Source organism: Neopelma chrysocephalum, unplaced genomic scaffold (assembly GCF_003984885.1).
Source record: "Neopelma chrysocephalum unplaced genomic scaffold, ASM398488v2 Primary Assembly neopelma1_43, whole genome shotgun sequence".
Taxonomy (NCBI): domain Eukaryota; kingdom Metazoa; phylum Chordata; class Aves; order Passeriformes; family Pipridae; genus Neopelma; species Neopelma chrysocephalum.
Window position 1 is genome coordinate 11461246 of NW_020897702.1, and position 12453 is coordinate 11473698.

General features: G+C 38.4%; 1 protein-coding gene across 4 annotated transcripts; it reads left to right on the forward strand.

The window, feature by feature from the left end:
- Window positions 1–600: 600 nt before the first annotated feature.
- LOC113964727 (collagenase 3-like) lies at window positions 601–9232 on the forward strand. Of its 4 annotated transcripts, none has more exons than XM_027677341.1 (11): window positions 601–1101; window positions 1943–2292; window positions 2393–2634; window positions 3713–3861; window positions 3954–4079; window positions 4583–4744; window positions 5328–5445; window positions 6026–6159; window positions 6495–6654; window positions 7392–7495; window positions 8080–9232. In XM_027677341.1, the coding sequence occupies exons 2-11, from the start codon at window positions 2170–2172 to the stop codon at window positions 8178–8180; spliced, it is 1419 nt and encodes a 472-aa protein (XP_027533142.1). In that variant the 5' UTR covers window positions 601–1101; window positions 1943–2169; the 3' UTR covers window positions 8181–9232. The 4 variants fall into 4 exon arrangements, with proteins under 4 accessions (XP_027533142.1, XP_027533143.1, XP_027533144.1 ...); XM_027677343.1 differs by lacking the exon at window positions 601–1101 and having other exon boundaries at window positions 1511–2122; window positions 2252–2292; XM_027677344.1 differs by lacking the exon at window positions 601–1101 and having other exon boundaries at window positions 2090–2122; window positions 2192–2292.
- The last annotated feature ends 3221 nt before the right edge of the window (window positions 9233–12453 follow it).

Genomic DNA, 12453 nt, shown 5'->3' on the forward strand with positions numbered 1-12453 from the left:
GTTCTGATCAACAGGAAGCTGAACATGAGCCAGCAGTGTGCCCAGGTGGCCAAGAGGGCCAATGGTATCCTGGCCTGTATCAGGAACAGTGTGACCAGCAGGACCAGTGCAGTGATTCTGCCCCTGTACTCGGCACTAGTTAGGCCACACCTGGACTACTGTGTCCAGTTTTAGGCCCCTCAGTTCAGGAAGGATATTGAGGTGCTGGAGAATGTCCAAAGAAGGGCAACGAGACTGGTGAAAAGACTGGAGCACAGGCCCTATGAGGAGTGGCTGAGAGATGTGGGGTTGTTTAACCTGGAGAAGAGGAGACTCAGGGAGACCTTATCACTCTCTACAACTCCCTGAAAGGAGATTGGAGAGAGGTGGGAGTCAGTCTCTTCTCCCAGGCAATCAGCAGTAGGACAAGAGGGCATGGTCTTGAGCTGTGTCAGGGGAAGTTTAGGTTAGACATTAGAAAGAAATTCTTTACAGAGAGAGTGATCAGACATTGGAATGGGCTGCCCAGAGAGGTGGTGGAGTCATCGTCTCTAGAGGTATTTAAGAAGAGACTGGATGTGGCACTTAGTGCCATGGGCTAGTTCACAGGGTGGTGTTGGGTCATGGGTTGGACTCAATGATATCAGAAGTCTTTTCCAAACTGTTTGATTCTGTGACTCTTTGATTCTTAAGAAGGTGGAATTACCTAATTAATAGCCTTTATGCCACCATTGCTGAGTAAAGAAGTCTCAGCACTGGTGACAGACAATGTAAAGGAGAATATACAAACTGCATTAACAGAAGCTGTCTATTCCTAATTGGTGTAACCATATTTAGCACTGGTTGAGATGGCCAGTGAGGCAGAAATCGCCTACATAACAAATTCCTTTCAGCTTTATTTGCTTTTGCTGTTTGTCATCATGAGACAAATGGCTATCATTATTTGAGTAACAAATCAAGCTTTTACACATTCAACCTCAGTGATTTGTGTCCTTTTCCTGTTTTATCAACAAGACAACGTCCATGTGAGGGTAGTGTATTCCAGGAAGCCTGTACCAGTGCCTACCAAAAAGGTTTTCCTTGTTTTCCATACAGGAAAAAAAGCATTCATGAATGAAGAAGGTGAGTTCAGCAGAAAGAGCATCTCTCCTTGGACCCATGCTTGTCAGCATACAAGTTTTAGCAGAAGCTGAGATTGTAATGACCCTGGGGAGACAGAAATAATCTTTAAGCTTTGAAGTATATTAATTACTATCTCTGTCATAATGCCAGATTTATCCTATAATCCACCTCATAAGTCAAAAATCACATTTTTCTGTTATTCTAGACACACAGATTCACTGCCTACCTGTAGCTGGTAAATTGCCTCTCTCAGAGTAGTAGCTGTCTCATCAATCTCTGGCTGGGATTCTCTCATAAAGTAAATTCCTGGTTTCTGAGGAAGATAAATTGTATTAACTAGTTTTAAATATTTTTAAATATTTTTTAATATTCAAAATTATTTCCTGATATTTAGCATTTCTGTTTTTTAGTATATCACAGGCACTAAATTATTCTGTAATTCTATGTAAGGATCTCTGAAGTAAAATTCGTGTTAATATTCTGGAGTTATAGTTCTTTACAGAAACAAAGAAAGAAAATATCATATTGTATATTCTATAATGTTATTTCTTATCAGCCAAGGCAGCATTTATTAACAACTGAAGTGTGTGTGATCAGTTTGACTGTTAAAAATCTCTGTTGCATGGGTGAAACTACCAAAAAGTTACAGAATTTATTTTAAAAATCATCAAGATTATATTTTTATTGTCTATCAAATAGTAAAAAGACAATTTTTCTAGCAAAGAAGAGTAAGTTACTGCAGCATTGTTGCCAGTTATTGCCAGTGTAAGTTACTGCAAAATAATCAAAAAGTGTGGTTTGCTTCTGCCCGTTTCTTCCCACAACCTATGTCAATATTCAGAGACCTCGTGTTTATATGAGGATACAGTTTCAGAGCTCTCAGTTGGAGAATGGATGCCTAAACCACAGTGTTGGGGAGGAGAGAAAAACCAGCTGTCTAAGCATGTTTACTTCAAGTGACAAGGAAGTTCTAACTTGTCCCTAAGTGGTGACTCACTTGGCTGGGACTATAAAAGTAAAGGTAACTGCTCTCTGAAACATCAGGGCTACAGATTTCAGAAATCCAACATGATGCAATCAAGACTTTCAGCTGTTTTCTTTTTCTTGTTAGGTTTGTCCTTTTGCCTGACAATCCCTATTCCTCTCGAAGACAGCCATGAATTCACAGAGAAAGACCTTCAGTTTGCAGAGGTACAGTATAAAATAATTAATTCACATGTCTAGTAAATAGTAAGCTGTGTAGTTACAGTTGTTTGGAAACTAGTCTTATTACTTCTTTTCCCCTTTTTAGCGCTATCTCAGGACTCACTATGACCTCCGTCTGAATCCTGCTGGCATAATAAGAAAGAGTGGTAACACAGTGGCATCTAAACTTCGGGAAATGCAAGCTTTTTTCGGCTTGGAGGTGACAGGGAAACTAGATGAAGAAACATACGAGCTGATGCAGAAACCAAGATGTGGTGTCCCAGATGTGGGGGAATATAACTTTTTCCCTAGAAAACTCAAATGGTCAAAAATGAATTTGACATACAGGTAAATGCATGGTATTTTGAGTGTTGTTATTACCTTCTTTCCAGGTGCCTTGTCCAATAGGTTGATAGTATATGAGGCTGATGTGAGAAGGACGCATTTGAGTTTGACAAAATTAATGTTGCAGTTTAAAACCCTTATGGCCTCACTTTTGGAAAGGTGCCCCCAGCTCACACTGCAGCCCAAGGAAGTAAACATTAATTTTTTCCATTGTACTTCTTTGTGGAGGAAAGCTGGTGTGATGTAAGTTAGTAAATCTTCATCCAACCAAATGAAAGAAGAGTAGGGACTAAGATCATGAATTTCTCTAGGTCACTCCTGTGACCTGTTTGGACCCGGTTTAGTGTCTGCCTCACACAGGTCTTGTTCCGGACAAAGCAATGTAGATGTAAACCAGTCTCTGCAATGTGGCTGTGAGAGCAGGCTCTTCCATTTCACATTCTAGATGGAGATATCTATGTTTGGTCACACAAATCACCGTACCACGACCCCTGAAAGTTGACCTTAGGAAGTGAAGGTGATGAAAGTTCACATGGTAGCTCCTTGTCCTTTAATTCTGCAAGGTTGTCAGCCCAGGGTTTTGACCAGCTGCAGCCTGAGTTTATTTAGCAGTTCCAAATACAAAATCACGGAACTCTATTAGTTTGGTATCTAGTGATAAATATTAATTTAATGTGAATGATTCTAACCTGTAAAAATATCTTTGGATTATATTTTGCTCCTCCAGGAAGTAAGGATCATGAGATATTTTACATGACATAAAAAAAAAGTTTGAAGTTACTGACATGATTTGACTTAATATCAAATATATCTGTCATTTTCTATATCTTCTGGTGTATAGAAAACCAATTAAAGACAGCAGTTGGATCATTTTGAATGTCTCTGAATTATGTTAATGAAAATAGAAATGGTTTGTTTTGGGTTTTTTTTAATACTGTATGCAGCTGCCGAGCTCTTTGTTATGTGATAAGAACATATGAAAAAAGCAAAAATTTTTAATGAGGTGTACAGTCAGATAAAAGTGCATTGCACATTTCTTCAATTCATACAGTTTAACTGGAGATATTAATCTGTTTGACAGAATTATGAATTACACTTCAGATCTGAGACGTGCTGAAGTAGACCGAGCTTTCAAAAAAGCATTTAAAGTTTGGTCTGATGTGACACCACTGAACTTCACCAGAATACGAAGCGGTATAGCTGATATCATGATCTCCTTTGGCACTAAAGGTAACACAGAACCAATTGTTTTTACTTTATAGTAGTATTCCTCCAAATAAGATGGGGTAATTAATTCAATTGTTTTGAATTTTGTTTTGTAGAACATGGTGACTTTTACCCTTTCGATGGACCCTCTGGATTACTGGCTCATGCTTTCCCCCCGGGTCCAGACTATGGAGGAGATGCCCATTTTGATGATGATGAAACTTGGTCAGACGATTCTAGAGGTAACAGAAGTTCCTGAGATTATTTGAAATGGTGATAGATGGAGAATTTTTCCCAGTTTGATATCTGTGAACAGTTTGTTTTGCCTCTCATGTTCACTGCTTCTTTGTCATGTTCACTATTTACACAGAGAAAGCTGGGTTTAACCTCCAGTCATAAATACAAGTTTTACATTTGCCTAGCATAAATTCTAAGATATAAAGCTCGTAAGTGAAGTGATTAAAAAATGCCACAACCAAGGGATTTTGTCATTTTGGCATTTCACTGAGCTCAAGGTCAGCTAGTTCTGATCACAGACTGATGGGAAGTGCCTTACTGATGCCTATAGAAAACACATAACTCAACTGCAAATTATCTGTTTGCATTTACCTTGAAAATTCATTACCTTGCCTATGCAGGACAGAACTTTAATAGAATAAACAGTGTTAAGGTTACTTGGCTATTCCAAGTCCCTTTTGGTGATGCAAGGAGATATACATTTACTTTTGCTGTGGTTTTTTTATAGGCTATAATTTGTTTCTTGTTGCTGCCCATGAATTTGGTCATTCACTGGGACTTGAACACTCTAGAGACCCTGGAGCTTTGATGTTTCCAATTTACACATACACTGGAAAAACTGGTTTTGTTCTTCCTGATGATGATGTGCAAGGGATCCAAGAACTCTATGGTAAGTCTGTATAATATATATCTCCTGTATCATTATAACCTGTTACAGATGCACTGCACAGTTACTATAGAGCTGCAGATACTCCATAACAACAGTCATCACTGCTTAAGACCAGTTCATTGGAACAGAAGAGGTTTAGATTTAATAGTTCAGAAAGAAAAAAAGGAAGTAATACTGCAGAGGACCATTGGTCACTGTGCTGTCTCCTCTGGTGGTAGGGGGTGGAGGGCAGAGTCTTTATACTTTTTGACCTGCCTCAAAAGAGAAGGTAAAATAGAGTCTAAAGCAAGAAACAGAACTATCCATGTTTCATCACGTAAAGAATAAAAATTTTGAGGGACCTTCAAAACTTGGGATAAAGAAAGAAAGTCCATTTAACGTCTTTGCAGCACAGTTGAACTGCAAAGTCTGAGAATGTATTTGGCTAGAGAAGAGAGAGAACAGACTTTCCCCAGTATAAATGTTTTGCATATATGTTTGTATTTATCATACTCTTTGGGAACTCTTCCATGCCCTATTCAATATTATGAACAAGATAAGGAAAATAACATTGTCAAGCTTACATCATATGGTATGGTTCCAGGTGCTGGAGACAAAGATCCCAACCCGAAACATCCCAAAACACCAGAGAAATGTGATGTAGAATTATCACTTGATGCAATAACAGAACTTCGTGGAGAGATGCTGGTCTTCAAGGACAGGTAAAGAGACTTCCATGTTACAGATGGTGGGTATTGGATAAAATTTTGAGGAAGCAAAAACACCATTTCAGTTTTTTACTAAAGATTTGAATGAACATAAGTTTAAAAGATCACAAATCAATATAGATGTCTCTAAGAAACTACATCATATATCTTTTTAGGCAGGATTTATAATACAATTCCAGACTTCACAGCCCAGTAATTTGAAGTGAAGATAATATGGCTGAAGGCTGACACTTTTTGTACACATTTTTCATTTCATGGGACTTTCTTCAACATGGACAAATCTACTAATAAGTGTTTGGGTACTATCTTCAGAAACTTTACATGGGACAGCTGTGTTTCTCTTATTCTAAATTTGTTACTGTTTGAGATGATCACTGTGGGAGTGACAGAAATTATCTGCAACTAGATGACTATGAGGAAAGGAAAGGTCTACAAGGAGCTCTATGTACTAAATATTCTATGCTATGAAAAAAATTAATTCATCAGTAACTAATTTTTACTATAGCACATCAAAGATACTGCTATTTTATGGAATGGCAGGAAACATAAAATGTGTTTTCTTTTTCTGACTTAGGTTTTTCTGGAGACTGCACCCTCAGATGGTCGAGGCAGAACTGGTGTTACTTAAGTCGTTTTGGCCAGAGCTTCCAAATAAAATAGATGCAGCTTATGAAAATCCCATCAAAGATCTTGTATTCATGTTTAAGGGTGAGTTTTCAAGTTTGTTGTTGGCAGAAAAATATAGATATTTAATTAAGCTCAGTAAAGCTGTAAAGGTACGAACAAAACATCCTACTTCCTTACTCAAAAAACAAATTGTTGGTTTCACTTCATGCACATCTATACAGTTTTCAGTGAATTAGGAGATGTACAATTAAATTCAGATGCATAGGATCATAGCACAAATAGTCTAATACCTTCAAAGTACGTGATCTAAAAATCTATTTTTGTATAAAAATAGGGATCACAACATCCTCATTACATTCTGCTCTCAAAGCTGAGTCTTTACAAAAGACTCACCCATACTTTGTTCTTATTTTCAGGAAAGAAAGTCTGGGCTTTGAATGGCTATGATATAGTTGAAGACTTTCCTAAAAAGATATATGAAATGGGATTCCCAAAAGAAATGAAAAGAATAGATGCAGCTGTCCATATTAAAGACACTGGCAAGACTCTCTTTTTTACTGGAAATAAGTACTGGAGGTAAGCTGGAGACAGATCAGTGTCCCTAGTCATATCAAAAGATCAGCTGGCTGGTTCAAATCAGGAATTTGGCTCTGGCTCATGTTTCCAGTCTGTGGTTTTCATTGTTGCTATAGCTGTGTACAATATCTTGTGAAGGTGTACACAAGACTTTTATAAACATATGGGCACAGACTTTAAAAGCTGAATGAGTGAAAGAAAGGAAAGGAGAATAAAGTGCTCTGATCCAGGAGAATTTGTGATGTGGTCCTGTCTGCAAGACAAAATTCCCATCTTGCTTCCTTGAGTTGCTTGCGTGACATGAAATGGTATCAGTACTTTGCGAGTAAGAAATCTGTCTCACCACAGGGTGTCTGGTTTTTTCTGTCTATAAGTGCAGCTCACAGCCAGGTCTCATGCATAATTAAGACACTATCATCACTTCACAGTATCTCTGTGCCAGCAGCCTCAGTCAGCAGCTTGTAGTGCCAGTACATCCAGGTACAATAATCTCCATGGAATATATACTTCATAGATCAGTTCTGAAAATGTAACTCTATAAACTCTAGTGTTTATTCCACTTCTGGTGGAGGTTTGCCCTGTTTATTGCCCTGAGTTTCTTTATTGCACTGGACAGAAAGCATCTAAAGTCTGCTGGCTGCTTCAGGTGTGAGTAACTTCAAAGCATATAAAGGGTACAGATCAAACTCCCACGCTGCTTAAATCCTCTGATTTTTTTTCTTTTATATTTAATATAGTTATGATGAAGAGGCAGAAATTATGGAAGCAGGCTACCCCAGGCTCATAGAGGAAGAATTCGCTGGAATTGGTGATAAAGTGGATGCAGTCTATGAAAGAAATGGTACATAATCTGATAACGAAACTTGATTACAATCAGTTGCCCTTGAAAATTGAGATTAATGTCCTATGGAAAACTCTGTCATTTGTAATTTTGATTTTTTCATATCAACACTTCTTTTCTTGGCTGAATCAGTTTTCTAATCTAAATCATGATCTGGGACAAAAAAAGACCTCCCTCCTTGCTTAGGAAACTAAAGTGATATGCTTAATACAGAAGTATTATAACGTGTCTGTTCCTTCAAATGGAGCCCATTCCTATCCAACTTTTCAAGGGGTGTTTCCAAGTCAGTCTTAACCATTAACATGCAAACACTGTATTTTCTTAAGCAAGTGCTGTATAGGTGATAAAATGCAGACTTTGACACAAGATTAAAGAATATCAGTTATTTTAAAACTCTGATGCAGGTCTGGCAAATGGAATGAGGATCTTTAAAAAATTTAGCTCAGCATTCTAAATACTAAAATGTTGCATTTAAAAGACATTAAAAATGAAGACAAATAAGATAATTTCTATTTTAACAATAATTTTAACATGACAACACTGTTTTCTCTGTGTTAATTCATTTTAACATTCCTTTTCCTTAGGTTATCTCTACTTCTTCAATGGACAACTGCAGTTTGAATACAGCATCTGGAGCAAAAGAATTGTCCGTGTCCTGCATACTAACTCCCTATTTTGGTGCTAATTACAGCTGAGTTCCATGTCATCGGCTGCAGAGCAGCTTGTAGTACATGGAAATAATAATAATGCGGGCATATAGGTTTACTAGAGGACAGCAAGGTTCCGTGAACAAGCACTGGGCTACCTACCACCAAATGTATACTGTATATATGGAACTATACAGCTGCATGCCAGTCTGGAACTGAATTAACTTAATAGGAAAGGAGAAAATAAATCACTAGTATTTCAAGGGGCATTGCACCACTTAAACTTTGTCTAGTATTGAAGTGAGATGCTGGATACATCACACATGATCACGAACACTACTAATTCCTGGTAATCTGAGCATGTCTAGCATCTTTCAAAGATCTCCTAGCATGTCCCAAGAAATACACCTGATAAACCCAGGAGCATTATATTTTTAAAGTAATCCTTCATCTCTTTTTGAAATGCCTTTTAACATACTAGGAATTCAGGTGTGTAATGAACGAGTGAGGACTGCATGGTGACTCCCTGAGAAGGTAACACTAGGCCACACAAATGAAGTTAGGGAATTCAAAGGTATTTGAAAGTATCCCCATTTGACTAGAAATGTCTCCTTGGAAGCAGATGCACATGTCATCTCTAGAACAAGCAGAAGGTACAGAAGTAGTGAGGTGTCATTCCAAAGGAGACAGCAAACAGGAAAAGGGAAAACTACTGCCTGCAGAAATCATCAGTCTGGATGATACTGGGGAAACTAGAAAGAAGCAGCAACAAGAGAGAGAACCATGCAGGTTGAAGACTTGCATGATGCTACATCTGGTATCACAGCTCATGTTTTCAGCTGATGTAAACTGAAGTGACGTCTATAGAGGTCATGCCTAGCTGTGCCAGAAGAGAACATGAACATCCAAATCAAAATATTGAAAAGAATATATTTTTTCATGTTTGTTACTCTTTTAATATCTATATCAGTTGCTTCAGTACATTGTAAGTTTTTGGTCTGGTTGGGTTTTTTTAATCAATGGAAATTATGTGGGACTGTGAATATTTTTTCAATTTTAGAGAATAATATTAAATAAACTGAAGAAATAAGCTGACATTGTGAAATTACTTAAATTAAAATTCCATATTCTGCCTGTCATAAAAGAGAGCTATTGGACAAAAGAAATCAGGAACACTAACCTGTGCATTTTATTCATTAAAATTTTCACCTCTATTTAAAAATGTGATTTACTTTTTTTTTCCTCCAAGGCAATGGAGTATGCCTGAAAAACATAATGTTTGGTATTGGGCTGCAGTTTAACTTAATTACTCAGAAATGAAATAAGGGTCTGGACATGTAAACTTAGTCCTTGTTATTCTCAGTATAAAGATTTGCTGGAAAATTGTGTCAAAATAATAATGAGCCTTCCATAAGGGCTAGTTGTTGAGTCTGAGTCCTCTGAATTTCGAAGAACATGAGCTGCAGTGGATAAGGGAATGCAAAGGTGGACAGGGAAGCAAGGAGATGTCAATGAATGTCTTTCATATCTATGCAAATTTCTGTTAATGTTAAACACTTGGCAGGGGAAAAAGGTACTGCATAGAAAGCTGGAACTTCAAAAGCCATCAGAATGATCATATCCAGCTGCCACCCAGCCCAAACAGAAAGATTACCGTTTGCTGCTCGGCTGACTGGAAGAAGCCTTTGGCACAAGTCCAAGCACAGCTCCAGTTTCTGCATCTTCATCCCCAGCAAGAGACGCAAGCTGTTCTGCGGTTAGCTCTACCTCAGCTAAGAAAAGTACCAGGCTGTCAGTTCCTGGCATTTTGCTAAGAAAAAATGGAAAATACTGCTTGTGCTGTGGAAGTGGAAGGTTGAGATCAGAGCCAGAGGGGTTCTGCTGCTGCTGTCAGTCAGAAAGGAACACTCTCCACAGTACCCGATGCTCTGGGACCCACTGCCCTCACATGAGAATAACATTGCATGGGTGGGGACCTGATGGGATATCTCCCAAGACCATCAAGAATTGAAAAGAAATGTATTTTTTCCAAGGGAGGGACTGAACTGACTGTTTTCCTGAGATGTTGTGAGGAAAGGACCATGAGAGGCTGAGACAGATGTCTCACAGGATGTAATATAAGTAGAACTAATAACTTCACACCAGGTTCCTAGTTTTTATGTGGAACTACACAAATTCACTTAATAGTATATGAATTGTTATTGATTAATGTGTCATTTGAAGGGGGAAAAAGGATAACGCAGGAAAAGGAGTCTGTCAGATGCTCCTCAGGGCTAGTTTCTCTGCTGGTTACATGATCCTGAACAAGCTGGACTTAGAGGATGCAAACATATATTCCAGGAGAGAAAAAAAAGTAAGCAAACATCTTTTAAACTTCCCAAAGTTTACAACTTTCTATGAACTACGTGAGATTTACTAGCAGCTGAGAAACTGGAGAAGGAAATCAGTCTTATGAAAACACTTTTTTTTTTCTTAGTACAGTTACTAGAAACCTGTTCTAAAGACACTAGATGGCAGCGACAGCTTTACTTCTTGGAGATTCTGCACAAAACTAAAAATGACATGATGGGTGAGGAAGCTACAGCTAACTACAGTGAATTCTTACGTTTGGTGAAGATATAAAAACCTCCAATACTAATAAGTAGAATTTAATGACTTATTCTATCGAAATGTGGATCTCTGATTAGCAAGTTAGGATATTACAATGTTCAGGAAACTTCCAGATATATTCACTGTCAGAACTACTAATTTTTTAGTCTTTTCTCAAATTCAGTGCAATACATTTAAAACAGTATACTCTTGTTTGTAGCATTTGGGTTCACCAACAAAAGAGATGCATGTGCAGCTGTAAAATCGTTTTTTCACGCGCTAAAAAGCCCTTACATACCTCTCGTGACACCGTGCGGTATTTCCCACAGTCCTTAGCGAGTCCTTGTAATGGGAATGCTCCATAGAGTCATTTTCCGGAGGCGTGGCACAAAGACTACACTTCCCATGCTTCCATGTATATGTTCCCGTATAATATTAACCCTTTCCCCACACTTGTTCTAGGAATAATGCAATTCCTAGGATTAGTGCAGTGCCCTAGGTATAATGCAAAACCTCATTCACTGGAAAATTACTCATACCCACACATAGACATGTTCCAGCTTCTTGGGAACATAGCCTTTCGAGATACTTACTGAGTCTGGGAAGGAGAACTTACTGTTTCAGTATTTTGCTCAGATTGAATTAAACAAGGGTCTAGACCTCAGTCTTCAGTCTAGGAGAAAGAATTGCACATTCACTTATGTTGTGATGAGTGTCTGTTCATCTGTCCTGCTGGAGATATTTTCCCTTTACATATATGCAATTAAACAGTAATCTTTGGAAAGGCTGACAGCCCACTAACCGGAATGCTCATTTGGGATGTAGGATCAAGACCTTCTGTTAATTATATTTGGGGTTTTTTTTGCACAAAGTGGAGTGTCTACACATACTGTGAGTCCACAACAGTTTTTGGTTTTGATGTTTCTGCTGTTTCTCATGAAAACCAATGTTTCAAGAGAAAACCTCACTAGTTCTCCTTAAGATGATGCAGAGGTTACAAAGCCCACAGAGACTCTGTCTGGCCTGGGATCTTCTTCTTTTCTACCTAACGCAGTCTTCATGTGATTGGTACATCTGTTTGAGTCACAGCCTTTTGAATTTCCAGTCAGTGCTGCTCGGGAGTATCGCTGGCATTCACTTCACCTATCCCCTCATCTCCCATGCACTGTGCTACAGTCACAGAAAATGAATGAAAGAACATTTTCCTCCAAGAAAACTCTTACCAGGCAACAGAGAACCAGATTTCGGCTTCTTATTTACATGTCATGTAACGAATTTCATACTGCCATAATAATACCAGATGATGCATTTCTATGTATATCTGACTAAGCCATCCAGATTTTGTCTTGACTTTTTGCACAGAGTACGCCAGGGTCCTACCACCGGTCAGGGAGAGGCTTATGGAGCAGTGTACTCAGAATGGTCATACCCATACTTGTTGGATCTCACATGATCCTGTTCTGCCTTTCTTAGAAGAGGCAGATAGGTCATTTCCAGGGTAAAGTATTGCTTTCTCATCCCAAATGACATTATTACAACACTCCCCATCACAGGGATTGCCTCCCTAGGAATAAAGTAGGAAAAATTCCTTTTTATTTCTGCATGATTTTTGTTGTCTGAATATATTCTTCACAGGAACACAAAAAATGATGCAGCCCTCTTCAGAGCCTGACATCCTAAGAGGAACCTGTGGGATCCTCTTGGGAACCAGCTGTGTCTGAA

Bases quoted from the DNA above. Each gene is read 5' to 3' on its own strand.
- LOC113964727 (XM_027677341.1), top strand. From the start codon at position 2,170: ATGATGCAATCAAGACTTTCAGCTGTTTTCTTTTTCTTGTTAGGTTTG. The intron at 3,862-3,953 runs GTAACACAGAAC...TTTGTTTTGTAG, and splicing joins GATCTCCTTTGGCACTAAAG to AACATGGTGACTTTTACCCT. The intron at 6,160-6,494 runs GTGAGTTTTCAA...TCTTATTTTCAG, and splicing joins TCTTGTATTCATGTTTAAGG to GAAAGAAAGTCTGGGCTTTG.